The sequence below is a fragment of the Onychostoma macrolepis genome, chromosome 11 (genome assembly GCF_012432095.1).
Source record: "Onychostoma macrolepis isolate SWU-2019 chromosome 11, ASM1243209v1, whole genome shotgun sequence".
Lineage (NCBI taxonomy): Eukaryota > Metazoa > Chordata > Actinopteri > Cypriniformes > Cyprinidae > Onychostoma > Onychostoma macrolepis.
The window spans coordinates 3,317,751-3,344,311 of NC_081165.1; the positions used below are offsets into that span (position 1 = coordinate 3,317,751).

General features: G+C 36.4%; 1 protein-coding gene across 2 annotated transcripts in view; it reads left to right on the top strand.

Annotated features, from left to right (window-relative positions):
• The first annotated feature begins 642 nt into the window (after window positions 1-642).
• rpn2 (ribophorin II) overlaps window positions 643-26,561 on the top strand; it is a 31,932-nt gene continuing 6,013 nt past the window's right edge. The window contains exons 1-13 of one of the 2 annotated variants that reach the window (XM_058791561.1): window positions 643-768; window positions 1,572-1,759; window positions 1,843-1,938; window positions 5,525-5,700; window positions 6,741-6,816; window positions 9,663-9,797; window positions 9,911-10,087; window positions 10,162-10,280; window positions 10,951-11,056; window positions 11,502-11,593; window positions 11,682-11,796; window positions 20,197-20,391; window positions 20,523-20,609. In XM_058791561.1, the coding sequence (XP_058647544.1) occupies window positions 756-768; window positions 1,572-1,759; window positions 1,843-1,938; window positions 5,525-5,700; window positions 6,741-6,816; window positions 9,663-9,797; window positions 9,911-10,087; window positions 10,162-10,280; window positions 10,951-11,056; window positions 11,502-11,593; window positions 11,682-11,796; window positions 20,197-20,391; window positions 20,523-20,609 (1,575 nt within the window). In that variant the 5' untranslated portion in view covers window positions 643-755. The remainder of the gene's footprint in view (window positions 769-1,571; window positions 1,760-1,842; window positions 1,939-5,524; window positions 5,701-6,740; window positions 6,817-9,662; window positions 9,798-9,910; window positions 10,088-10,161; window positions 10,281-10,950; window positions 11,057-11,501; window positions 11,594-11,681; window positions 11,797-20,196; window positions 20,392-20,522; window positions 20,610-26,561) is intronic. The other variant, XM_058791563.1, reaches the window with a different exon arrangement.

Consider the following 26,561-nt stretch of genomic DNA (forward strand, 5'->3'; position numbering starts at 1 on the left):
TGTGGTCCAGTATCACATATTAATGCGCATTCATGCATTTTCAGCTGTGGCCAAAAAAAGACCCTTTTCTGTCAAAATACTTATGTATTTGTCGCCACCTAAAGACGTAATGATGAAACTTAATTATGAAAAGGGTTAGTGAACAAATATCGCTGGTGAACGAAATGAAAAGATCAGATCAAAATCTTCACTGACTAGTTATTACAAATTATATCACTTTTCATGTTGGGTTATCCTGTATTTGATTGGTTGAAATGAGAAATGAGGACTGGAAGCGGCCAATCACAAACAGACACAAAGCACAACGCACACCTTCCGTCTTTTACCGCGAAAGAGCATTTTTATTTCTCATTCAAACAGATTGTACTCTGTACGTGACCATCTATGAAAGGTTTTGATTTTAATGTACACTCTTATATGAAAAAAAGTAGTTTGGAAGTCCACGTTTTACCGTTTCTCTCATGTTTCATTCATTTTTACATGACTTGGCTCACACCACATGTGGTCCGTAGGGGTAATTTGTCCCTCAGTGTAACGTTCATTTCATACATTTTACATATTTACGAATGTTTAATTTGATCAAATACATGATTTTTATTTTCCATATAATATATGTAATTTGGGTATTCATTTTTAATGTTTGATGTCTATTATTAGATCAAATGAACGCACATATCACCCTACATTAGTGAAATAAGTTTCATCCGCATGACCCGGAAGTTCTCTGAGCTTTTGGTGACGGTGCATTAGGCGACATGGCTCATCTCTGTAAGTAATATTTCTGCACGTTTTTATGCTTTTGTTGAAGGTTTATGTTCATTAAATCAGTGTAGGAGTGAACAGCGATACGTTGCGGACATGTTTAGGCTGACTTTGTGAATGCAGTTTGTCACATTTTGTCCGAACAGTTGTCTTGCAGCCAATCAATCAGTACCTTCATTTATTCTGATATTAGTTACTATGATGTTTTTAGTAGTATTGTGCGTAGTTTTTATCCAGTGTCAGGTGAACATTTATAGTGCATTTTATAGTTTCGTATTATATTAGTAGTATGTTATAGTTTCTGTATTTGATAGCTTTTGCAAAGAACATGTACATTTTGGTGTTTACCTCCTAAACCTATTTATATTTAGGACCTAAAGTTTCCTTTTCTCCCTCCCTCCCTCATTTATGTTGTGAAGTTATAAAATGCTTAACAAGGACACTTCAAGATTACAGCTGAGAATTTATAATATTTTGATTTTAGGCCTGGAAAAGACCTGGCCATTTCTGTAGTGAATATAAATTTTTATATTAAGCTCAGCTGTAAAATATTTAATCATCTAGAAATTGCTCTTTGTAAGGGCAGTGTCTATAAAATGGTTATTTAAAAAAAAAAAAGAAAAAGAAAGGTGTGCTTCCAGACATCCAATTTTCAGTATTTCCAATTGATTTCAAATAACCCAGCTCTTTCCACACCCTCAAAATGCATTATGCTTTCCTAGGAATCAAATGCTTCCCTTAAGTGCAGTTACCTTGAGATACTTATGTGTCATATGAACTGTATTCTTTGTGCATGTACCCATTTGAAGGTTTGTTTAGCCTGTTGGTCCTGTCCCTGGTTCTCGAGACCCAGGCCCTGACCCCAACCCATCATCTGACCACCACTGATGTAGCCAGACTTCAGGCTGTATTGAGCCAGCCCTTCACTGACCTCAAGTCTGCTTATTACTCTGTTGTTGGACTTAGCAAGTTGGGAATCTTTGTTGCGGATGCAGATGTAAGAAAAAAACAACAGCTTTTTAAATAATTCATATTAGTCTTTACCAGTGTGTTTAATTTTGTCTTATCTGTCTACCTCAGGAGACATGCAGGTTTATCAAGTCAAACCTGGATCCCTCTAGCGTGGAGTCACTCTTTTATGCGGCAGAAGCCAGCCAGGCTCTGTCTGGATGTGAGGTAAAATACTTCTTCACTCTCCTTTTTGTCTTGATCACTGGTTGCATGTCAGTCAGTTCTGATTGAGATGCACCGACTGTTCATCACAAGTTGAATTGGTCTCATCTGGTATAGGGTTCTTTGTATGCCGTTCTGTTTAAAAACATTCATACCTCTAGTTAACGTTTTTGGGCAGAGTCAAAAAAGTAGATTTTTTTTTGAAGACTGCTAATTTGTTTTTTAGTGTTTTAGTACAGTATACATATGAATTAAGTTTTTTTTCATGCCGCCATATGCATAATTGCTACAAAATGAACACCGAGTCCAGTCACCTTTATTTCTATAGATCGTTTCAAAGCAGCTTCACAGTAATAGCAGGAAAGAAGGAAAATAGCAGAATCAATTATGGAAACTCGGTTATGGAGACAAATTAGATTCTGCTGTAAAGCAGCTCTAAAAAGACAATAGTGTCATTATTTTGCTCAAGTCAGTTCAATAGTGTTAAAAATGAATTTGGTCAATTTTGAAATGAGTTCAGTTCAGCTATTACGGATGTGATTCAGCTATTATGCAGCTCTACAGAAGACAACAGTTAAGTATTTTAGCTTAATTCAATTCATCTGGTCTGGATACAGGCTGGATCCAACTATGGTAACCTCAGGATAAGAACGAAACTGAGACTAATGTTAGCGTTTATGCCATTCCACTTTTAATGTAACAAGTACACTGGGTGTTATGAGAAGTGTTCCCCATTCAGGTTGTCCTAATTAACGCAGCCTAACAATCCTTTTATGGATTTGAATTATAGAAATGTGAAAGTGTGTTATGTGTATTCTAGGCTAAAGAGATGGGTCTTTAATCTGCGTTTAAGCTTACAGAGTGTGTCTACCTCCTGAACAGTGCTAGGTAGACTGTTATCAAAGTTTGGGTGCTAAATGGGAAAAGGATCTACCACCTACAGTCAATTGTGATATTTTAGGGATTTTGTGACCGCAAGAAACGTGAAGGACTATAATGTGAAAGAAACTGGAAGCTAATCTATTCAGGGATTTATAAGTAATCAGCAAAATTGGGAAATGTATATAATGCTTAATAGGGAGCCAATGCAGTGTTGACAGATAATACTTTATAATACTAAATATACTGTGTATTTATACATTTATATTAGTGCTGTCAAATGATTAATCGCGATTAATCGTATTCAAATTAAAAGTTTTTGTTTACATAATGTGTACTGTGTATATTTAGTTTGTATATATAAATATACATACAGTATATATTTTGAAAATATATATACAGTGTATTTTTGGCTATTGATACAAATATACCCCAGTGACTTAAGACTGGTTTTGTGGTCCAGGGTCACATATATATATATATATATATATATATGTGTATGTATGTAAATTCTTATATTTTATATTATATATATATAAATATATTTAATATATAAACATAACATATTTTTCTTAAATATATACATGCATGTGTTTATTTATATATACATAAGTATACACTATGTAAACAAATTATTTTGGATGCGATTAGGCCTGTCGCAATAATCAATATATCGACTTATCGCACAATATATGTACATGACCTCAATATATTTTGGTGATGCAATATATCGCCCATTATATTTACTTAAAAATTAATGTCACCATGTTTTTTGCATTCCACTTGTGCCTGTGTCTTTTGCAGCTTCTCGTACATAACGTGGATTGTTTTCCTGGATTTTGTCATGAGGTGCTAGTTCACATTTTAAAAAAGTTTTTACAAAAAAATATGGCCTTGTTTAGGGATCTGTGCCTTTGTACATGCGTACATCTGACTGCTAAGTAGTGATTGTGTTTTTCAGTAATACTGTGCACCCTTAATTTACAGAGAAAAGAAGGTCAGGGGAAAATCTGTAGATGGAAAAATCTCCATACAAGTTCTTTGTGCATTTTTCTCTTTTTTCCCTACTTGTTACTTTGCACTTTTTGTTAGAAAATGTTTATTTACTATTTATTCAAGTTTTTTAAGGTATCTAATATTTTGATACTTAATTTCCATGATCTAAATATTCTTAAGAATTAAAAGTTTGTTGTCATTTGGAAGCGTGTAGGCCTTCTTGCATTATTATGCTGTTACATTATAATTATATTTCAGGGGCATAAAATGGTCTTTAAAATGACAATGATATCGCTTATCGCAATTATTTCTGCGGCAGTATATCGCACAACAAAAAGTTGTTATCGTGACAGGCCTAGATGCGATTTAATTGTTTGACAGCACTAATTTTTATATATATAGAGAGAGAGATAGATAGGCAAAAAAGGTAATTCTCTATTGTGAGTGCTTTAAAGAACAATAACATTGAAATATCAATGTTATAATAAATTATATAGTATTATTATTTTCTGTTAAACATATGTTAAAAACACCCAGAATATTTTTTTGTATAATTAATTAGATATTCCTAATTAATAGGTTAGGCTACTTAAAGAGTTAGTTCACCCAAAAATGAAAATTAGCCTGTGTTTTACTCACCCTTGAGCCATCCTAGGTGTATATGACTTTCTTCTTTCAGACGAATCCAATCGGAGTTATATTAAAAATTGTCTTTGCTCTTCCAAGCGTTATTATTGCGGTGGGTGTTTCTCTTTAACCGTCCAAAACACGTTAAATGAAGTGCGCGCATCCATAATAAAACATGCCTCACATGTCTCCGGGGGGTGAATAAAGGCCTCCTATAGCGAATCCAAGCATTTTTGTAAGAAAAATATCCATAATTCAAACATAATAAACACTTTTCTCTCACTTCCGGTATCTGTCTTACGCACAAGCCGTTCCGAGCGGATGATGTAGGACGTATGTGTTGCGCGCGCCTCTGAGATATGAGTTTATAGGAGCAAAGGAAGCAAAGTTTCCTTACTTAAGCAAGGAAAAACCAGTGTTCTCTTGACTTGTATCAAAATCCTCTGACATTTTCTTTACAAATTCTCATTTTGTACTTCTAATTCGTGACCGGCGTTTTGTTTTGTTCTCTCTCCACATTCGTTACTAATCACGCAACGCCAGCGTCCTACGTTATCCGCCGGAACGGCTTCCGCTTATGACAGTTAGATGAAGTGAGAGAAAAGTGTTTATTACGTTTGAAATATGGATATTTTTCTTAGAAAAACGCATGGATTCGCTACAGGAGGCCTTTATTTACTTAATTTCATTTGTTTTTATGTACTTTTTACTACATGGAGGTTTTGGTTGTTTGGACTTTCAATGGCTGAACAAAAATAAGAAAATATTAAAAATATCTTCATTGGTATTCTGAAATTGATTGAAAGCCTTATTAAGGGTTTGGAACAACTTGAAGGCAAGTAAATGGTAACATCTTTCATTTCTGGGTGAACTAAACCTTTAAGTTCAAAGACCTGTCTTTGCTTAACCTCCTGAAAAACCTGTTTAAACATGGTTTGGTGGACTTGGCTAGTTTAAGCTAGTCTCCTTGCCAAGCTGGTGTTTAGCTGGGCAGCCAAAAAGTCACTTTCAAATAATATGTCACATTGCACACAGTAATATTCACTAGCAAATCCACAAATTGTATTTTCTATTTTGATCCTGACAGATTCCTGTGTCAAATGACACACGTGATTTGCTTTTGGCCACTGTCAGTGAGGACTCCACTGCCTCTCAGATCCATCAGTCTGTGAGTGCTCTCAGCGCTCTTGGGTTACCTCTGGCCTCACAGGAAGTGGTCATTGCCCTGAAAGCTCGCATCTCCAAAGAGGACAATGTCTTGGCGTAAGTTCATGTCCTTATGTTAAAATTAGGAATGCACGATATTATCGGGCCAATATCGGAATTGGCCGATAATGGCTTTAAATATAAATATCGGCATCGGCCCAGTATGAAAAATTATGCCGATATGTCTTGCCGATAAGAGGAATACATTAACTCACTTGTGCTCAGGGTGTGCTAGCGATTAGATCACATCAGCATTGTGGCTCATTCTTGAAGCAAAGTTTCAATGGTGATTGGATTCACTGTTTTAGATCACTGCATTTAAACTGAGAATGCACATACAGAATGAAGCATTCTGTGCAATAGAGTAAACAGTAATAGCATGTGCAGAGGTAGCCTCCCCCAGGTCCTAATGCCTGCACAGTAAAGAGTATTTATTCCATAGGGGGCACTGTTGGCCTACTTCTAATAAAATGAAAGCAAAATACACAAATCATATTTAGACTGTTTCTAATTAAATAAAGCGGTAATTGATGTCATAAAATCATGATTATGTTTTGCTTTAAAGGTCAGAAGCTATAGCTTACATGAACAAAAAAAAATCACAAACATGACATTTAAATTTATATATACTGATTTATTCATTAATGTGTAATGTTATATTATTTTTAAACAAATTGAGCTCTAAAACATTTTCAGAATTTTTACAACTTTTGTTTTTAGACCATTAACAAATGTTAATCATAAAATAAAATGTTACGTTTACTACTGCATCTTTCTGCTAAAAAAAAAAAAGCATTGATTTAATATATAGTTTTATAGTTATTTTCAAATATTCAATGTATAGTCATTATAAAATAACTTCATTATTGTTTATTTAATTCTAACAAATAAGTTCTTGTTAAAAACTAACCAAAATTAAAAATAATTATATATCGACATCGGCTATCGGCCAAAATGAGTTGAAAATTATCGGGATATCGGCAAAAATCCAATATCGTGTAGTTCAAATGTTTTGTTTTAGCTTGAGGCTTGCTTTATGGTCTCTTTTTATTAGTTTAATTTTGAGACCTAACTCTGATTTTCTCTTCTCCTGACAGAATCATTTTGGCCCTGCAGACTGCGTCTCGTCTCTCTCAGCAAGCTGAACTTGGAGATATCCTAGAGGAGATTGAGGTGAGAGTTTAGTGTGTCACTTCAGATCTATTAGCCACAGAACAATCAACAATCAGCCTAAACTAGACTACAGAAATTATAAAATAACAGTCTAGGGATTTTTGCACTTTTTTTTTCTTTTTGAGTTCTGGAAAGCTCAATAAAAATCAAAAGCTCAGTTAATCAATTAACTGAGGGGGCTGGGCTGGGCTGTGCAATTCATGGCAAAAATAACAATTAAACTTTTTTTTAAAACTTACTGTTGATGAAATAACACTGTTAGTTTTTATTAGCAATGCATCATCCATAAATTTGAAAAAGAAACATGATATTTTGAAATAATCCAATCATAGTCAAATAATGGTGGACCGTACCATTTGAACAGTGTGAGCTGAAGCTGATGAGTGAATGAACACCTGAAAACTGAAGCACGTTACTAGTGTGTTAATTACCTCATCCAAATGCATCCTATATGAAATTAATCAGATAACTACACAACATAAACACATTACAACTCATGTCTTTAAAAAATAATGTGGATGCACAAGTGAACTGTTACGTGCTAGTCAGAATGTGTAACTCCCATTGTGAATGCTCTCTTCCTGTAGGATCACACTGAAACAACACAGTGTGAAAGCAAAAAAATTCACAATATTGTATTATAATAGTTTGCTAATAAAAATGTAATGTACATATTCTGTGACAGCTTGGTGTTGCACATCTTGCACTTAAATGTGCAACTGCATTTTCTGCATTATCAAATGATTCGTCCCTGCATTTTTTTTGATGCCATGACAAGAAATTATTTTAAATTGAAACATAGTGTTGAAGAAAATATGAAGAGAAAAATAACCATATTATTAATAATATTAATATGTTTAAAAAAGAACATCTAGAAGGAATATGATGTTGCTGTTTAAGCTGGCCTGAGGCTGAAGAGTGAATTGAACACCACTAAATTATTTAAAGATTATTTAACTCAGCCAAATGTGTTCTATATAGAATTAATAAGACACATACAACATGAACCTAAAATTACAACTTGCATTTGCACAAAAGCTCACACGCTAAAATAGAGGTGCACAAAGAATTTACAACATACATTACAACATTTGTTTTCATTATAATATGTATATGGCAGATTGGTTTTGTAATTCTTGCACCTAACTGTTTTTTCATTATCAAGTGATTCCAGGCATCACTGTGCACTTTCAGAGCCATACTTTCACTTTGTTTCTCAGGTCTTGATGGTATGCTGTCCTATCGCTAACCTGTCAGACCAAATGATTATTGTTTATCAATTATCAATCATCAATGTCATGTTTAAGTTAGGGCTGGACGATATGAGCAAAAATTCATATCTCATTTTTTGGCTGATTTGCAGTATACGCAAATATATATCTCTATTTTCTACACTCTTGTATTTGGATTAAAAAAAGACTAATAAAGTGAATGTAACCATATATTATGTTTAAAAAAGGGTTACAATTACATTCTAACATTGCAATCTAAAAACAAAAATAATGCTTTTAAAGCAGAAGTTACATTTACTAAACTTAAAAAAAAAATAAAAAAATAAATAAAATAAAAATTGTAGTTTGTCCAACTACAATTATTTCAGCAAAAAGTATATTTTAGTCAGAATTATTGCGCTCCTATTACATTGCGTGTCTGTTTGGCACGGATGCGCGCGGCGGCGCTCGTTCAATGAAGTCTGTGAAGTTTAGCGGAGAACCTCAAAGCAGAAGGCTCATGCAGTTCTGACAGCAAAATGGAAATATTTCCATGGCTTTCTAACATTTAAAGTTGGAGAATATACCTGTGAAATATAAGTTATGCATTTAGGAAATCAGCACATCTCAAACACATTAAACAGCGCGAGTCTGTCAGCGGCACACGCAGCCTTTCTGTCAGAGCCGTTTTAAACTGAAACTAAACTATAGGCTTCTATATCTTTCGAGTTTTTAAAGCCCTTCATATAAAGTTTGTCACGTGTTTAGAACCAATTGTATTATGCACTTTCTCCACAGCAGCTCAGTCTGTGTCCTCCGCTGTATTTTCAGATGTGCTCGTTTTCAAACTACCGTATATCGATATGAACGGTATTGCCTTATATTGTATCGCTTATAAAGAATACATTGATATATCGTACAAACTCGATATACCGCCCAGCCCTAGTTTAAGTGCTCAAGTACTTAAATGCATTTATTTACAGTGTAATTCAATTAGTGTAACAATTTGACTTTGTGTAGGCTATTTTAGGGTAGTGAATTAATTGAACAAATCATGTTTTGATTGTTACTATTGCTGCGTTCAAGTCCTCCTGGGACATTCGTAGTTATGAGTTGACAAATTGTAATTACGACGTCAGGTGCGTTCAAGTCACTTTGGTCAAGAACAAGATGCCGATTTAACATTTCTACATAAAATTCAGCATTTTGTTTTTTGTTTTTTTATTCAATTTATGAAGGTGATGTGAACAGAATCATTATATATTCTATGGTAATTATACAATAATATAATATTTTGTATATGTAACTTATATAGTTTATTGTACATTACAAAAAAAAAAGTTTTATTCATTTTAACATATCTACCATCAATACAGATGCTGCATATCTATTGTCTTTGGCTGCGTCCATTGCACCCGACTCATTTTCTCACTGGCACGCCCCAACTCAACTTGTAAATCTTAATGGTCATAAAATTAGTAACATAAGAGTTATTAACAATCAACTGAAGACAAATCTACTTTGCACTGTATTTCAAACTTTTCTGATTTGTCTCATTTGCATTGTGTAACCAGCTTTTTATTTTATAATTTTTTTGGTGTTCTTGTGTGATTTGTGTATTTTTCTTCTTTGTAGGATCTCGCTGCCCGTTTAGATGATTTGGGTGGAGTGTATCTTCAGTTTGAGGAGGGGCTGGAGGCCACAGCATTGTTTGTTTCTGCTGCGTATGCCCTGTCTGATCATGTGGACATGGAGACCCCCCTGAAAGAGGTTCATAGTTTAGCCCACTCAAAATAAGTACATAACTATTTACAACAAATACTTTCTGTAAGTATTTGAAGTGCAGTCTCAAGGTAAATGGCTCCTCCACTTGTCCATCACAGGATCAGGTAATCCAGCTAGTGAACTCTATCTTCAGTAAGAAGTCCTGGGACTCTCTCTCAGAGGCATTCAGTGTGGCTAGTGCGGCTGCATCGCTTTCCAACAATCGCTTCCATGTGCCTGTCATTGTCAGTGCCCAGGGCCCTGCTGCCGTATCCCACAGCCAGCCCTTCCTCCAGGTAGGCCTCGATTTTGAGTGTATACTCTATAATTTTTAAGAAACCTGAAATAATGTCTGTGTTTGTTACTGCAGCTTCAGGTGACGGATGTCCTTTGCCAGCCCCTCAGTTCAGCAAGTGTGCTGGTGGAGTCGGCCAGTGCTGTGTCTTCAAAATCTGCCATCCTAAGCCAGGCACCTTTCACCCTCAGAGAGTATGTGCATTGCAGATAACAACTTTCAAATAACAAAAAATGGCATACAAATTTTAAAACTGCAGAAAAAAACAACAACATGCTACTAAACATACTTCCTTTAAAAGAGTTAGTCTGCACAAAAATTAAATTTCTATTCATCCTTATGCCTTTCCAAACCCATCAAGATGTTCATTCATCCTCAGAATTTTTTTTGTTTTTTTTTCTTCTTTTTTTTTTTATGTTCTCTCTTAATTTTTGACCATCCATTAAATATGCAATCGGTTTTCAAGTTTCAAAAAGAACATAAAGACATTGTAAAAGTAATCTATATGAATCATGTGGTTTGATCTAATTCACCTAATCACTTTATATGATGAGCATATTAATTTAGGCTTTTATTCATATATAAACATTAATCATCACACATACATAAAGCATATTAAATATGTTTAATGACAGTTCAAATGCGCGTGCTTGACCAGCAAGAATGAATGAGTTTTATTCTTGTGTGTCCATTTTGTATGTTTGGGCATTTAAACTATGCCTTTATGTAATGTGCACAGTGCTTGAATATTTTATTCTGTAAAAGAGTTCCAAGCTCTGGATAAGTAACGTAATATGCCTGAAACAGTGATAATTTCATTTGGAAATATTTCCTTTGTTTAAAAGACTGTCCTTTGTTTCACAGTGGGGTATTTGAGCTGAATTTCATGGCCAGCCAACCAGCGAGTGGCTACTATCAGTTCTCTGTTGCCGTTGCTGGTGACAGCCGATTTGTTGCTAACCATGTTGAGGTAATTAACTGAATATTTGAAATGTGCTAGGAAAATCAAAAGTTTAGTTGTTTGTATCTGTTTATCTTATTGTATCTGCCGTGCCTTGTCGTGACCTCAATGAGTTGACCTCAGCATTTAACACTTAATTGTTGCAATGAACTGTGATTCATTTCCTCATTCACTCAACATTCACGTTTAATTGGCCTAGAGTGTGTTCATTCACATTGTAGCTATGTAAAGAATAATTGCTCTGACTGTTCAATGTACAATTATAAGGTCAAAAGCATGTCACATTTACTGTGGAGATTTTCTGAAGTCATTGGCCTCTTTCACTGAACAAATTACCAAAAAGGCACAATTATTGTAATTGCTGTAGTTTTTTCTTTCTTCCAGCATATTCACACTTACGAGTGTCCATTTTAATGGATTGAAATAATTTCTTATTGTGATGTGACTTTCTCAGCTCAAAGTAAAGGTCTCTACCCGAGTTGCCATCAACAACATGGATTTGTCTGTCGTGGACAAGGACCAGAGCATTGGCCCCAAAACCACCAGGTAAGATTAGCTTCTATCAAGCTCTATTTGATTATTTTCTTTTTATTGTATAATTAAGCCAGCTTGTGTGTTGAACTCTGTTTTTCAGAGTGGAATATCCAACTAAAGCCAAAGCATCTTTTATGGCAGACAGCCATCAAAACTTTGCCATGACGTTCCAGTTAGCTGATGAGACCACAGGAGTGGAACTCACCCCTCACCAGGTGATTATCCCATCCAAAATGGTTTTCTTTTATGCATAAAGCATGACAAGTGAATAAATTTTGCCTTCTAGTTTTTGCCTTCATTAGTGGGACAAGCCTTTTTGTGAGGCTTTGAACCTTAAAAGGGACATCAGATGCAAAATTCGCTTTTTTGTTTGCATATAAATGTGTCTTAGCAGTGTGCGGACACAACCTACCATACAAGGATAAAAATCCATTTGCTTTTTTTTTTTTTTTTATCCCTAAAAAACCTTGTCTCAATTATTTCTGAACAGTATTATGGAAGCAGAATAATGACAATAGTTTTTGAAACATAAAGCATGCTGAATTCCATAAATCGAAAAAAAGATGCATTGCAATTAACAGTGCTTGCATTTTAATGCCTTGTATTTCCAGGGCTTGCATTTTTAGGTCCTGAAATTTAACATAGTTGTTTATTTAAGCTGTGAATATTTCAATTCAAAATATTTCACACATTTTCATAATTAAAAATTCAATAATTCATATTCACCTTCCAGAATTCACTTCCAAAATATTCAATCTGTTTAAAAATACGATGTATAATATTCGACAGGCAAATTTCAGTCATTTTATTTCACTTTCCAAATTCGCTGCCACAAATTTAGTGGTTAAAATTCGGCAGAAAATTCAGCGTTGCACATCCGGGAACCGCAGGAATAGCAGTAGAGCACCAATGCATGATCTCAAGCTGATGTCAGCCGCTCACCAGCAGGTGGCGCAAGCGGCTGTTGATGAAGGCCATATGTGGATCAAGTCACTCATTTACAAAAACTGATTTGCAGAAATGGAGCTAGCGCTAGAAATTTTGATTATCGGGGCCAGTATAAACATGTGGAAACGCTGATTGTGTGTATGTTTAATTCATCATTTTAGCTGTATACCGTAGCCTACATGTAAGCAGCTTTCTCTACCACAAAGGAGATTATAATGCTCTTTTACCCATTGCTGAAGTACAGAACTAACATTACATCTGAGGAAGACATATACAGTGTTGGGCAAGCTACTTGGAAAACGTAGTGAGCTAAGCTAACAGTTACTCTTCTTTAAATGAAGCTTAACTACACTAAAGCTAAAGCCCTGGGAAATGTAGCAAGCTAAGCTATGGCAAAAGTAATTTACTACATCCAAGCTATTTAAAAAAAAAAAAAAAAATTCTATTGAACCAACATCATACCAAGTCAATGCTCTCTCAGTGATCAATAAAACGGTCAGTCAAGCAGATAGACAGGCATGTTCAGTTTAATTGTTTATTCAACAGCTGTTCCAAACCAATTTGGCAACATAATCAGTATCAAATACTGGGCCGGATTGACCTCAAATTGTGACATAGGCAAAATAAATGTTCGCTGTCGGCCGAAAACCTCCTAATTGTAGTTGGTATTGTGGCTTTATTGTATACAGATACATTTATATAAATGGTAACACTTCACAATAAGGTTCAGTAGTTAACATTAGTTAACTAGCGTAGTTAACATGAACTAAGAATGAACAATACTTCTGCAGCATTTATCTTAATGTTAATTTCAACAAAACAAAAGTTGTTTGTTAACATTTGTTAATGCACTGTGAAAAAACATGAACTACCAATGAACGACTGTATTTTCATTAACTAACATTAAAAAGATTAATAAATACTGTAACAAATGTATTTTAATGAAATCGTATTGTATAGTGTTACCATATAGATGTTTAGGCCTACAGATAGGCTATATATTAATATCTAATTTGTCATTAGATATTAATATAAACATTTCACCAAAATCAAGTTCAAATACGAAGCTTTTGACCAGCGAATGTGTCTTGTTGTTTTTCCAGACTCGTGTCCCGTTTTCCGTCGCTGTGTGGGCGTTATTTTTTCTGTTATTTGGCCAAAGTATCATATTATGAAAGATTCAGCGCTTCGCACGAGCTATTTGGCTGTGACTTAACAACAAATGCTAGAGAAACTCTTCTCCGCTCCTCAAAAACAAACAGACAAAAAAAAGCATTAGCCTTTATAAATAGTGTTTTTTGAGTAAAGAAACCGCTGTACTTATTCAATCAACAGTTCTTTATTTACCTTCAGACTGCAAACAAGCTGAGATGCTCCAAAACGTGCGCCGCACTTCATTGAGGAGAGAGGCGGGAGGAATAATGAGGTTTGACTGACAGTTTGAGGAGCCAATGGCGTTACGAGCTTTAGTGTCTGTGGCGTCACTTACTGATCCAGGATCAGTGATCCGTAGCTGTTATATTTCTGATTTGAGCTTGAGTTTCAGAATGCTTTATTTGGATAATGTAACTTTAGCTTTTGTTGACGCTACCGCGCTACTTGATCAAAAAAAGAGAAACTACCGAAAAGCTATTTGATTCAGAAAGCAATGACGCTACCGCCACGCTACTGAGAAATGTAGTTAAACTAGTAGCGTCACTGCTTATAGCGACGCTACTGCCCAACACTGGACATATATTGTTTTCGGTTGCTTACTTTCTGTAACTCTGTATCATGGCTTGTGTGACGCTGTGCTGTAATATTGGGGTCCCCTCATACGTCACACTCCAGGATTCCCCAACGACGCGTAACGCGCCTCAGTGAACTAATACAGTGATATAAGATCTCAGAATACACTTTGATGATTATGCAAACTATATACAGGCATGCAAATGAGGTCAGAAGAAAGCAACGCGCTGCATTTTCGTTGCTTTCCCTTACCACTGATCTATAGTCGACAGTCCTACAAAGATATCAATACCACGATTAGTTTTAACAGTAAGCAACCACTTTATATCAACATAAAAAAGGAGTTCAAGACCGCCTAGGTGTATTTGTGCAGCAAATGTAAACCTGAGAAAGCATTGTCGCGCTATCGCACCCAAGGGGCCGTCTGACAATTCCACCGACTGGGTTAAAACATCCAATGTATTGAAATTAAAATAACTTTTAACATTTAAAATAACACAGTCAAATTGTAAAGCTTGTATTGCTCATAGTGATTTACTACAGATGAGATTTTGCCAATATATACACTGTATGTACAGTACACAATTATTTACATATAAAAGATCCCTGGTAAGGTTTTTTTTTTTTTTTCATGTTCCAATGGTTGTAGTACATTGCTAGATACAAAACAACTGTGTGATCGTTATTATTGATGTTGATAATTGTTGGTAAAAAAACTACAGTAATTCACCAAAAGGGTTTTTCATGTTCCACAGGTTGTAGGAGGTTGTGAAATTTTGCCAATATCTCCCTTACTGTATGTACAATTCACTTTTTTCATTTTTAAAACAAAAACAAAAAATCTGTAAGAAATCAAAAGGAATTGTTCATTTTCCAAAGGTTGCAGTATAAACTAGATTAAAAAGTTAGTCGAGACAAACTTTAAGTTGGCTTGAGAAAGCCGGACCAGAAAGTTTGAAAAAGTTTTAAAAGTTTAAGAAGTTTAAAAAAGTTTTAAGTTTGATGGTTTTCAGTATGAAATAGTTTGAAGTTTAAAGTAGTTTTACAAACTTAAGGCAATACAGTCTGACATAGATTGATAGATAGATAGATAGATAGATAGATAGATAGATAGAGTCACATTGTAGATAGATAGATAGATAGACAGAGAGAAAGACAGATAGACTTTAGATAGATAGATAGATAGATAGATAGATAGATAGATAGATAAAGTCAGATTATAGATAGATAGAGAGAGAGAGAGATAGATGAGTTTGATTGGGTTAGAAATAGTACATAGAAGGGAAGTCTGATTGAGTCTAATGGGCTTCAGTGTGTTTACATTTAAATTTTGACAGTTGAAGTTTGACGGAATGTTCAGATGAGCCAAGACTATTCAATGTAAGTCTATGGGATTTTTATGATTTTTAATCTTCAGTTATATGAAAACCGTAAGTCTGATCAGTTAGAAAAGATATAGCACACCCGGCGAGATCAGTCTGAAGATCTGGGCTAAGTTTGGAGTCTGTAGAGTTAAAGCTCTAGGAGGAGTAGCAGTCAGAAATTTTAGTCTCAGAAGAATAATAATAAGAAGTTTAAATAGCATTTCAGTAAGTTGGCTTTCTCAAGCCAACTTAAATATTGATGTACTTTATTACATTAAGGGAGGTATTAGCAAAATTTCACCTATAGTAAGTGAGTCTAGTCACTAGGAATGTACTACAAACTTTTGGAACACGAACCCCCCCCCCCAAAAAAACCTTTGTGAATTAATTTAAGAATAATTATATACTGTACAATGTACAATGGGGAAGATATTGGCAAAATTTCAACTGTAGTAAGTCAGTCTGGTCACTAGTAACATACAACATTTGGAACACGAAAAATCCCATTTAAAAATTCTTACAAATATTTGTGTAGTGTACATACTAAGGGAAATTATTGTCGAAGGTGAGTTATTGGCAATATATATTTAGTCAGTTTGAGTAAATTATTAATTTACTGTAAACATTAATTTGAATAAATTATTTGAATTTAATAATTACATTTAAATAATTTAGTAAATTATTACTTCGTTTTGTACTGTGAGGTAAATTTGCAGACTGTCCCTAAAGCAGCCTAGGCGAATATGCAGTGAATATCAAACCTAAAACCTATAATATCGCGCTTGGTTTTCTATGGGAGAAAAAATGGTTTGGTGAAACTTGTTGGTTGTGGGCTCATCTGCTTAAATGTACATAATATACAGGAATATATTTTATTAATTAGATGCTGAATTTAATCATTTATTATCACTGAGGCAAACCGTGTTAAGTGTTTTCTTTATGGGAAATGTTTAACGTGCAGTTTTAAGCGTTCCGTAACTTGTGTTAATATCTGCATCTGTTTGCGTCATCAGTAAGTTCTGAGTTTGGTCTTTTAATAGGCTTGTTTGATATGAGCAAAATCTGTGCAGAACCGATCACCGCGAGATGCATGCCGGTTAGAAAAGTGTCTGAGTTTTTTTTATTTTAAATTTTTTTTTTTATATTGCATACCTCCCCAGTCTAGGGATGGGAAGGAGTAATAAAGAAAGTGGTGGAGGAATGGAGGGAGCTTTCCCCCTTCTACTGACTCACACGCCACACCAACTTCAATGCAAAACATTACAATTTATTGAACACAGGGAAGCACACAGAACTTCAGGAAGGGTCAAGGCCAACATAATAAACAAAACATACTAACTCCCAAAAGCAATCTACCTAATCTAACAAATAAAAAGGAAAAAGAAAATACAAAATATTACACTATCTCCCTTGCTATCCTTAAACAGGAGAAAAAGGGTAGACAAAATAAATGGCAACCACTTCCCTACAGCATCCCACGAAGACAAAAAAAAGAAACCAAAACAAATCTTGGTCTTACAGAAAAAGTATAAAACTCACATGTTTGGGTTAAATAAAACCTCCCACAAGAGGGCTAAAAAGCTATCACCACTTTATCAACGTTAACCACAGACACACAAGAAAAAGTCAGCAGAAGGCACTCTTGCTCCAAGCCTCCACACTCCAGACATCTCAGCTCTGCCTGTATATATATATGTGTGTGTGTGTGTGTGTATATATATATATATATATATAACATTCACAGGGGATACAGTCAAAGCAATAAAATACATACACAACCAGAATACAAAACTGTAAATACCTCGATAATAGCAATAACAAAAAAGAAATATAAAGAGAAAAACAAATAAATAAGTTGCCATAAACATCTTTTAAAATAAATAAATAAAAAGTGTCCGAGTTACGTCCGCCTTGTTGTCATGTCATGCTGACGTGTGCCAAAAAACTCTCGCGATGGCGAGGCGGCTGTGTCGGATTGAGCAGTCGCGCGCAGTTGCTCTCCACCGACTGCGCTGATCAAAAGCACGATGGGAAGCGACTGACTGACGACACAGCTTAATGCTCATTGGTTCAGACATCTGTGATGCTGCGTTCTCTGCTAAAATGGTTTTGTTTTTTTTATCTGATTTCATGTGATTGTGTATTTAAATTATGCTTGAATATTCCCAAACACTATAATAGTGCGATCTCTGTGTGAGATGTGTGATTTGTCATATTTCTATAAAAATCTAAAATACATGTTTGTATTAAAGTAGAATGGATGATAAATACGCCTTTCGTATGGGATTAAATAGGAAGCACCTTGAGTGTCCTGTTCATCATATTTATATTCATATAAAAGCAACAGAACTGAAATTATATCAAATTTATTAGCAGAACAGCACATGAGTGAGAATAACGCGATATCCGCCTTTGATCTCGTATAGTCTATCTGTTCCACTTCGAGAGGTCAGAACAGTCCATCTTGACTGCGCTTATTTCACTCCTCCCCTCACTGCAGCCGCCTACTCTCGCCTACATTTAAGGCGAGGCTCATCTCAAACAAGTCTAATAGCTGTCATTGTGTTAGTGCGCTACTGAGCCACGTAATGTTTTCTTTAACCGATTTCTGAGGGAAACAGCGTGAAACCTTCATATTCTACATCTGCTTAACTGTCCATTTAGTTCACATAATCATCAATATAGTGTATTCTGAGATCTGAGGTCTTATATCACTGTATTAGTTCACTGTGGCGCGTTACTCGTCGTTGGGGAATCCTGGAGTGTGACGTATGAGGGGAACCCCAGTATTACAGCACAGCGTCACACAAGCCATGATACAGAGTTACAGAAATAAGCAACCAAAAGCAATATATGTCTTCCTCAGATGATCAAAACTACTAGCGCTAGCTCCATTTCTGCAAATCAGTTTTTGTAAATGAGTGACTTGATCCACATATGGCCTTCATCAACAGCGGCTTGCGCCACCTGCTGGTGAGCGGTTGGCATCAGCTGGAGATCATGCATCGGTGCTCTACTGCTATTCCTGCGGTTCCCGGATGTGCAACGCTGAATTTTCTGCCGAATTTTAACCACTAAATTTGTGGCAGCGAATTTGGAAAGTGAAATAAAATGACTGAAATTTGCCTGTCGAATATTATACATCGTATTTTTAAACAGATTGAATATTTTGGAAGTGAATTCTGGAAGGTGAATATTAATTATTGAATTTTTAATTATGAAAATGCGTGTGAATATTTTGAATTGAAATATTCACAGCTTAAATAAACAACTATGTTAAATTTCAGGACCTAAAAATGCAAGCACTGTTAATTGCAATGCATCTTTTTTTTCGATTTGTGGAATTCAGCATGCTTTGTTTCAAAAACTATTGTCATTATTCTGCTTCCTTACAGTATGATGTCATACTGCCCAGGGCCTGCCCACGACTGCTAACGGATTGTCCCGTGTTAGCATATTTCTTCCCTCAGCCAGTTGTACACTGTCCGCCATTTTCTCTGTGCTCGAACAGCTGCTTGACTCGTAAGCAATGCAGGTGTTTTGTAGTTGAATGTAAAAATGGCCGGTTTCACACCGCAAACTTGAGCAGCCGCTGCTGTGACGCTGTTCAAACACTTCCAGTGTGAATACTCTTGCGAGTGGGCAACTCTTATGAAGAGATTTTTAACAGTTAAACCAAATACAGTTTTGGAGTTTTTAGCAAAAATAAATTATAAAAACATGATATAATTCAGCCATAATATTTCTCGCCATGAAAATAGCCACAGAAGCTGGAATGGCGTTAAACACAAACATGCCAACCCCCCAGAGGACCTCAGACAACATACAAAACTACCAAATTTTGCTATAAGTTTGTTTGCAACATATAATCATTGCTGTTAGTGTTCACCGTCTGTTTGATTACATGACATTAATTAACTGCTTGATTTGTATCGTACATTCTGCCATATGGACATCAATTTGTGTGTCACCACTGATAAGCTATTACTAAACATAATGTAGAAACTTTAATTTTCTGTAAAGCTGTTTTGCAGCGATTTGCATCGTGAAAAGTACTATACAAATAAACTTGAATTGAATTCAAACAAACTCGCGAGTGGGCAGCTGGAGTGACGATAAAGTTAAGCTGATGCAAAGCTTGTTTGCTGAGTGAAACAGGCGTAAATAAGGGGTAAGAGTCTTCATTTTCTCCCGACATCAGAGCCACTGAGGACAGTTTTGTTTTTGATGGTAACGCGCAAAAACGGAAGAGATGGATGGGGTGAGCAGTAGCTCATTATCGTTTAAAGAGACATGTACAGAAATGGGTCTCTGTGAACAGAGCTGTATATGACAAGGAAACCATTGAGGAATTTTAACCAACGTATGTTGCAGACATTTCATGAAGACCCTAAAGATTCATACCAACTTGTTGAGAATGGGCATCCGATGTCCTCTTTAAAACCTTGGATTGGGATGTGATTAAGCCCACGTCATCAAAATGTCACTCCAAGCAAGCAAAGTTGGCAACCCTATTTAAATGCACTGTTCAAAAAACATTTGAATGCACTGATTGAAGTCATTTTTTTCTTTCAGACCTTTGTGAGGTTACACAACCAGAAGACCGGTCAGGAGGTCGTTTTTGTGGCTGAACCTGACAGTAAGAATTTGTATAAGTTTGAGCTGGACACAGCTGAGAGAAAGACAGAGTTTGATTCCATCTCTGGCACCTATGCTCTTTACCTGATGGTGGGAGACGCTACGCTGGAGAACCCCATTTTGTGGAACGTGGTAAGGCAGTTATTTTCATTGGAGAACTCTGACAATTCAAAACAGCACTTGCAAAAGTTTATTTCAAGATCCCATTGTCCTTATAAAAAGACATGGATTTAGTTTTAATTTAGACTTAATTTTTCTCAAAGGCTGATGTTGTGCTGAAGTTCTTAGATGAAGAGGCACCTGCAGCAATTCAGGCTAAAACATTGTATGCACCCAAACCAGAAATCCAGGTAAGTGCTCCAGTGGTACTCGGGGATGAAAGGATATTCTGAGGAAAATGCCAAATTTCTGTACAGAGAACATGATTTTTATTATTAATATAATTATTATTATTAATAAAAACTAAAATTTAAATAAATAAATTAAATTAAAAATAAATAAAACAAAATATTTTCAAATATAATTCTGCAGTTTTTCACAAATCTTACAAGCAAGTTTGTGACATTGACTCTGTGGACTTTGTATAAAAAGACAGATTTTCCTCCTTCCACTGATGCATAAGATGCTATTCAGAACATTATTGTATCATAGTGGATTAGTCCAGGTGATTATGTGGAAATATTGTTCACTTTTTCATAAAAGCATGAAACTTGGTACACTTGTAAAGTTTGCTACCCTAAACATTTTCAGAAATGGAGCCATTGCAAAAACACCTCATGGTTGCCATGGCGACCATTTTACTTTCCACCATAACCAAATTATGTATTTTGTGTCATATCTCCTGAACCAAACATAACACAGAAAAGGTGATGTCTACCCCTATGTTTTGATGGTCAAGGATTACAATGATGCCATATACAACAAACATAATCTGTTCAGATGAAGAGTAATGGTGAAATCAGCAATGAGCATCACAGTATCCCAGCATTTACAAAAGTCCATATTATGGCTATTATTTTTTTTCTTTCTTTGATAATTAATATTTTATTCAATAATACATTCAAAGATTTTTTTCAAGAATACTATCATGTATTTCAGAGAAAATCATCTCAGGTAAGTGTATTTTTCCTTACTTCTTAGGCAGAGTCAGGTAGGCGATATAATGCGACGGCAATGCTATCAGGTAACAGTTAATGGTTAATTCAGTGACTTTATGAGAAGGATTACAATGAAATCTCAGAAGATGCAGAATGAAATTTCAAACATATTTCATGTAAACTTAATTTACAATCATTCTCTAGGGCCAGAGTTGTCTATGTTGTCCACAAGGGGGAAGCCAGGGTCCTGCATGCGGGCAGGTACATGCAGGTGAATTGCTAATATTTGATGTAACGGGTGGAATAATATTTATGTGTAGGGTGTGGTCACCGTCCGACCCGCACAAGCACGGGTGGGTTGCGGTTCCATTAACCAAGACTATTTCTACTGGGTCTAGTACACGCTGAGCAATGTAGCCAATCGTACTGTTCCTGATTGACAGCTGCAGTGATTATATTAAAGTGAGCGCTCTTTGCTTGCTTTCTGTATTTATTCGCAATATGAATAAAAGTTTTAATGAGTTCTGTCTACCTCACATAGGAGATTTAATGCAGGTGCTGTTCGGGTCCCAGTTTTTATGTCAGATAGGTCGGGTTTGGGATTAAATTGGTGTTTCTGTCAGATAATGTGTCGGGTGTTCTGTTATTAACTGCGATTGTGGGAAGATCATTTCACCAGCCAGGAAAGATGAACGAAAATGCTTCTCTGTGATGTTACCACGAGGCATCACTTACTTACAGATCTCAGGCTTATGGAGGGGATGTAGGTTCGTAAGAGTGAGGAGGAAGTAGGAGGGTGCTGAGCCTGTGGCTGTTCTATTCGCAAACATCAGTGTCTTGAACTTGATGCGAGCCGCAACCGGTAGCCAGTGCAGGGAGATAAAGAGATGAGTGAAGTGGGCCCTTTTGGGCTTGTTGAAGACCAGTCGTGCCGCTGCATTCTGAATCATTTGTCGAGGTTTGATTGCGCATGATGGAAGTTCAGTCAGAAGAACACTGCAATAGTCCAGCCTAGAAATGACAATTGCCTGGGCAAGAAGTTGTGCAGCATGCTCTGTTTGGAAGGGCCTAATCCTCCTGATGTTGTGCGACGCAAACCTGCACGATCGAGCTGTCTTTATGGTACTTGAAGCTCAGCTGGTCACCAAAGAATGATTTTCAATGATTCCAAGCAGGATGTTGAAATCATGCTGTTGAGTCGGAGTGGCAGGGAAAACGAGAAGCTCAGTCTTTGCCAGGTTGAGCTGCAGGAAATGTTCCTTCATCCATGCCGAGATGTTTGACAGGCAGCCTGAGATCCATGCAGCTACTATTGGATTGTCTGGTTAAAATAAATGATAGAGCTTTGCATCAGCATAGCAATTAGGGCTGGGTATCGATTCAGATGTCCCGATTCAATTATATATAGTTTTAATACAAAAGTTATTGATATTTCTAAAACATGAACAGTAAACATCAGTTTACAAATGGTGAATTAATAAAAAGAAATTGAGAACCACAGGCCTGTATTTTAAACCTATTCTTTTTTTGTATAGGGTCCTTTCTTAAACAATAATAGGGCTAAATAAAATGTTCTTAATTTTTCTGGTAATCAGATGAAGGCATAATACATTAATTTAATTTATCCTAATCAAATGAAAATTAAACCCTTTTATTTTTTGGCAAACAAAGTGCTGCACAACAGAGGTTTACTGTTAAAATAAAAAAGAAAACAAATGGGATTATTCCTTAAATATTAAAGATTTATTATTAGTAGTAGTAGCATTGAGTCTTAACCCATTTAAGCTCACCGGCAACTATAGTTGCCGCAGTTTATAGTTGTCATTTTCCTTTTGTAAGTATTTTTCTAGATGTTATCCATGTTTGATGTCTCAATGACATGCAAGCTAACAACCAAATAAATGATTTCAAGGGGGGAAAAAAGGTATGCACTTCCTTCCTGTCACATGAGACCGTCAACTTCCTACTCCTATTTTCAGGAAGCATGGGAAAGGCAAACCCTCCCAAAGAAAGGTCATTTTCATGTTAGTAATAAGTATTTTTTGTTGACATATATACATCTACATGATCATGAAGGTCTCAAGAATCACCCAAACAAAACAAATCTTACAAGAGATCTATAGTTTTTTGTATACTTAGTCAAAAGTCGGTGGGCAAATGACTTGTAAGTACATATAACATACAGGTGCTGGTCATATAATTAGAATATCATCAAAAGGTTGATTTATTTCACTAATTCCATTCAAAAAGTAAAACTTGTATATTATATTCATTCATTACACACAGACTGATATATTTCAAATGTTTATTTCTTTTCATTTTGATGATTAGAGCTTACAGCTCATGAAAGTCAAATCAGTATCTCAAAATATTAGAATATTACTTAAGACCAATACAAAGAAAGGATTTTTAGAAATCTTGGCCAACTGAAAAGTATGAAAATGAAAAGTATGAGCATGTACAGTACTCAATACTTAGTTGGGGCTCCTTTTGCCTGAATTACTGCAGCAATGCGGCGTGGCATGGAGTCGATCAGTCTGTGGCACTGCTCCGGTGTTATGAGAGCCCAGGTTGCTCTGATAGTGGCCTTCAGCTCATCTGCATTGTTGGGTCTGGTGTCTCTCATCTTCCTCTTGACAATACCCCATAGATTCTCTATGGGGTTCAGGTCAGGCGAGTTTGCTGGCCAATCAAGCACAGTAACACTATGGTCATTGAACCAGCTTTTGGTACCTTTGGCAGTGTGGGCAGGTGCCAAGTCCTGCTGGAAAATGAAATCAGCATCTCCATAAAGCTTGTCAACAGAAGGAAGCATGAAGTGCTCTAAAATTTCCTGGTAGATGGCTGCGTTGACTGTGGACTTCAGAAAACACAGTGGACCAACACCAGCAGATGACATGGCAGCCCAAATCATCACTGACTGTGGAAACTTCACACTGGACTTCAAGCAACATGGATTCTGTGCCTCTCCACTCTTCCTCCAGACTCTGGGACCTTGATTTCCAAATGAAATGCAATATTTACTTTCATCTGAAAAGAGGACTTTGGACCACTGAGGAACAGTCCAGTTATTTTTCTCCACAGCCCAGGTAAGACGCTCCTGACGTTGTCTCTGCTTCAGAAGTGGCTTGGTAGCCCTTTTCCTGAAGATGTCTGAGCGTGGTGACTCTTGATGCACTGACTCCAGCTTCAGTCCACTCCTTGTGAAGCTCTCGCAAGTGTTTGAATCAGCTTTGCTTGACAGTATTTTCAAGCTTGCAGTCATCACTGTTGCTTGTGCACCTTTTCCTACCCAAATTCTTCCTTCCAATCAACTTTGCATTTACAGTGAGGAAAATAAGTATTTGAACACCCTGCTATTTTGGAAGTTCTCCCACTTAGAAATCATGGAGGGGTCTGAAATTGTCATCGTAGGTGCATGTCCACTGTGAGAGACATAATCTAAAAAAAATCCAGAAATCACAATGTATGATTTTTAACTATTTATTTGTATGATACAGCTGCAAATAAGTATTTGAACACCTGAGAAAATCAATGTTAATATTTGGTACAGTAGCCTTTGTTTGCAATTACAGAGGTCAAACGTTTCCTGTAGTTTTTCACCAGGTTTGCACACACTGCAGGAGGGATTTTGGCCCACTCCTCCACACAGATCTTCTCTAGATCAGTCAGGTTTCTGGCCTGTCGCTGAGAAACACGGAGTTTGCGCTCCTCCAAAGATTCTCTATTGGGTTTAGGTCTGGAGACTGGCTAGGCCACGCCAGAACCTTGATATGCTTCTTACAGAGCCACTCCTTGGTTATCCTGGCTGTGTGCTTGGTCATTGTCATGTTGGAAGACCCAGCCTCGACCCATCTTCAATGCTCTAACTGAGGGAAGGAGGTTGTTCCCCAAAATCTCGCAATACATGGCCCCGGTCATCCTCTCCTTAATACAGTGCAGTCGCCCTGTCCCATGTGCAGAAAAACACCCCCAAAGCATGATGCTACCACCCCCACGCTTCACAGTAGGGATGGTGTTCTTGGGATGGTACTCATCATTCTTCTTCCTCCAAACACGTTTAGTGGAATTATGACCAAAAAGTTCTATTTTGGTCTCATCTGACCACATGACTTTCTCCCATGACTCCTCTGGATCATCCAAATGGTCATTGGCAAACTTAAGTCGGGCCTGGTTTAAGCAGGGGAACCTTCCGTGCCATGCATGATTTCAAACCATGACGTCTTCATGTATTACCAACAGTAACCTTGGAACGGTGGTCCCAGCTCTTTTCAGGTCATTGACCAGCTCCTCCCGTGTAGTTCTGGGCTGATTTCTCACCTTTCTTAGGATCATTGAGACCCCACGAGGTGAGATCTTGCATGGAGCCCCAGTCCGAGGGAGATTGACAGTCATGTTTAGCTTCTTCCATTTTCTAATGATTGCTCCAACAGTGGACCTTTTTTCACCAAGCTGCTTGGCAATTTCCCCGTAGCCCTTTCCAGCCTTGTGGAGGTGTACAATTTTGTCTCTAGTGTCTTTGGACAGCTCTTTGGTCTTGGCCATGTTAGTAGTTGGATTCTTACTGATTGTATGGGGTGGACAGGTGTGTTTATGCAGCTAACGACCTCCAACAGGTGCATCTAATTTAGGATAATAAATGGAGTGGAGGTGGACATTTTAAAGGCAGACTAACAGGTCTTTGAGGGTCAGAATTCTAGCTGATAGACAGGTGTTCAAATACTTATTTGCAGCTGTATCATACAAATAAATAGTTAAAAAATCATACATTGTGATTTCTGGATTTTTTTTTTTAGATTATGTCTCTCACAGTGGACATGCACCTACGATGACAATTTCAGACCCCTCCATGATTTCTAAGTGGGAGAACTTGCAAAATAGCAGGGTGTTCAAATACTTATTTTCCTCACTGTAATATGCTTTGATACAGCACTCTGTAAACAGCCACACTTTTCAGTAATGACCCTCTTCAGTAATGTTTTCACGACATTCTAATTTGAGATGCACCTGTAAAACAAATGAAAGTGGGGAGAAAACCTCATGATGAAATATATATATATATAATTTTTTTTTTTTTTTTTTTTTTTCTCCAATGCATGTTGGCCACAATTATTGGCACCCCTAGAAATTCTTATGAGTAAAATATCTCTGAAGTATATTCCCATTCGTATTTAAATTTTTTTTAGCATACCCGGGAAAAGGATG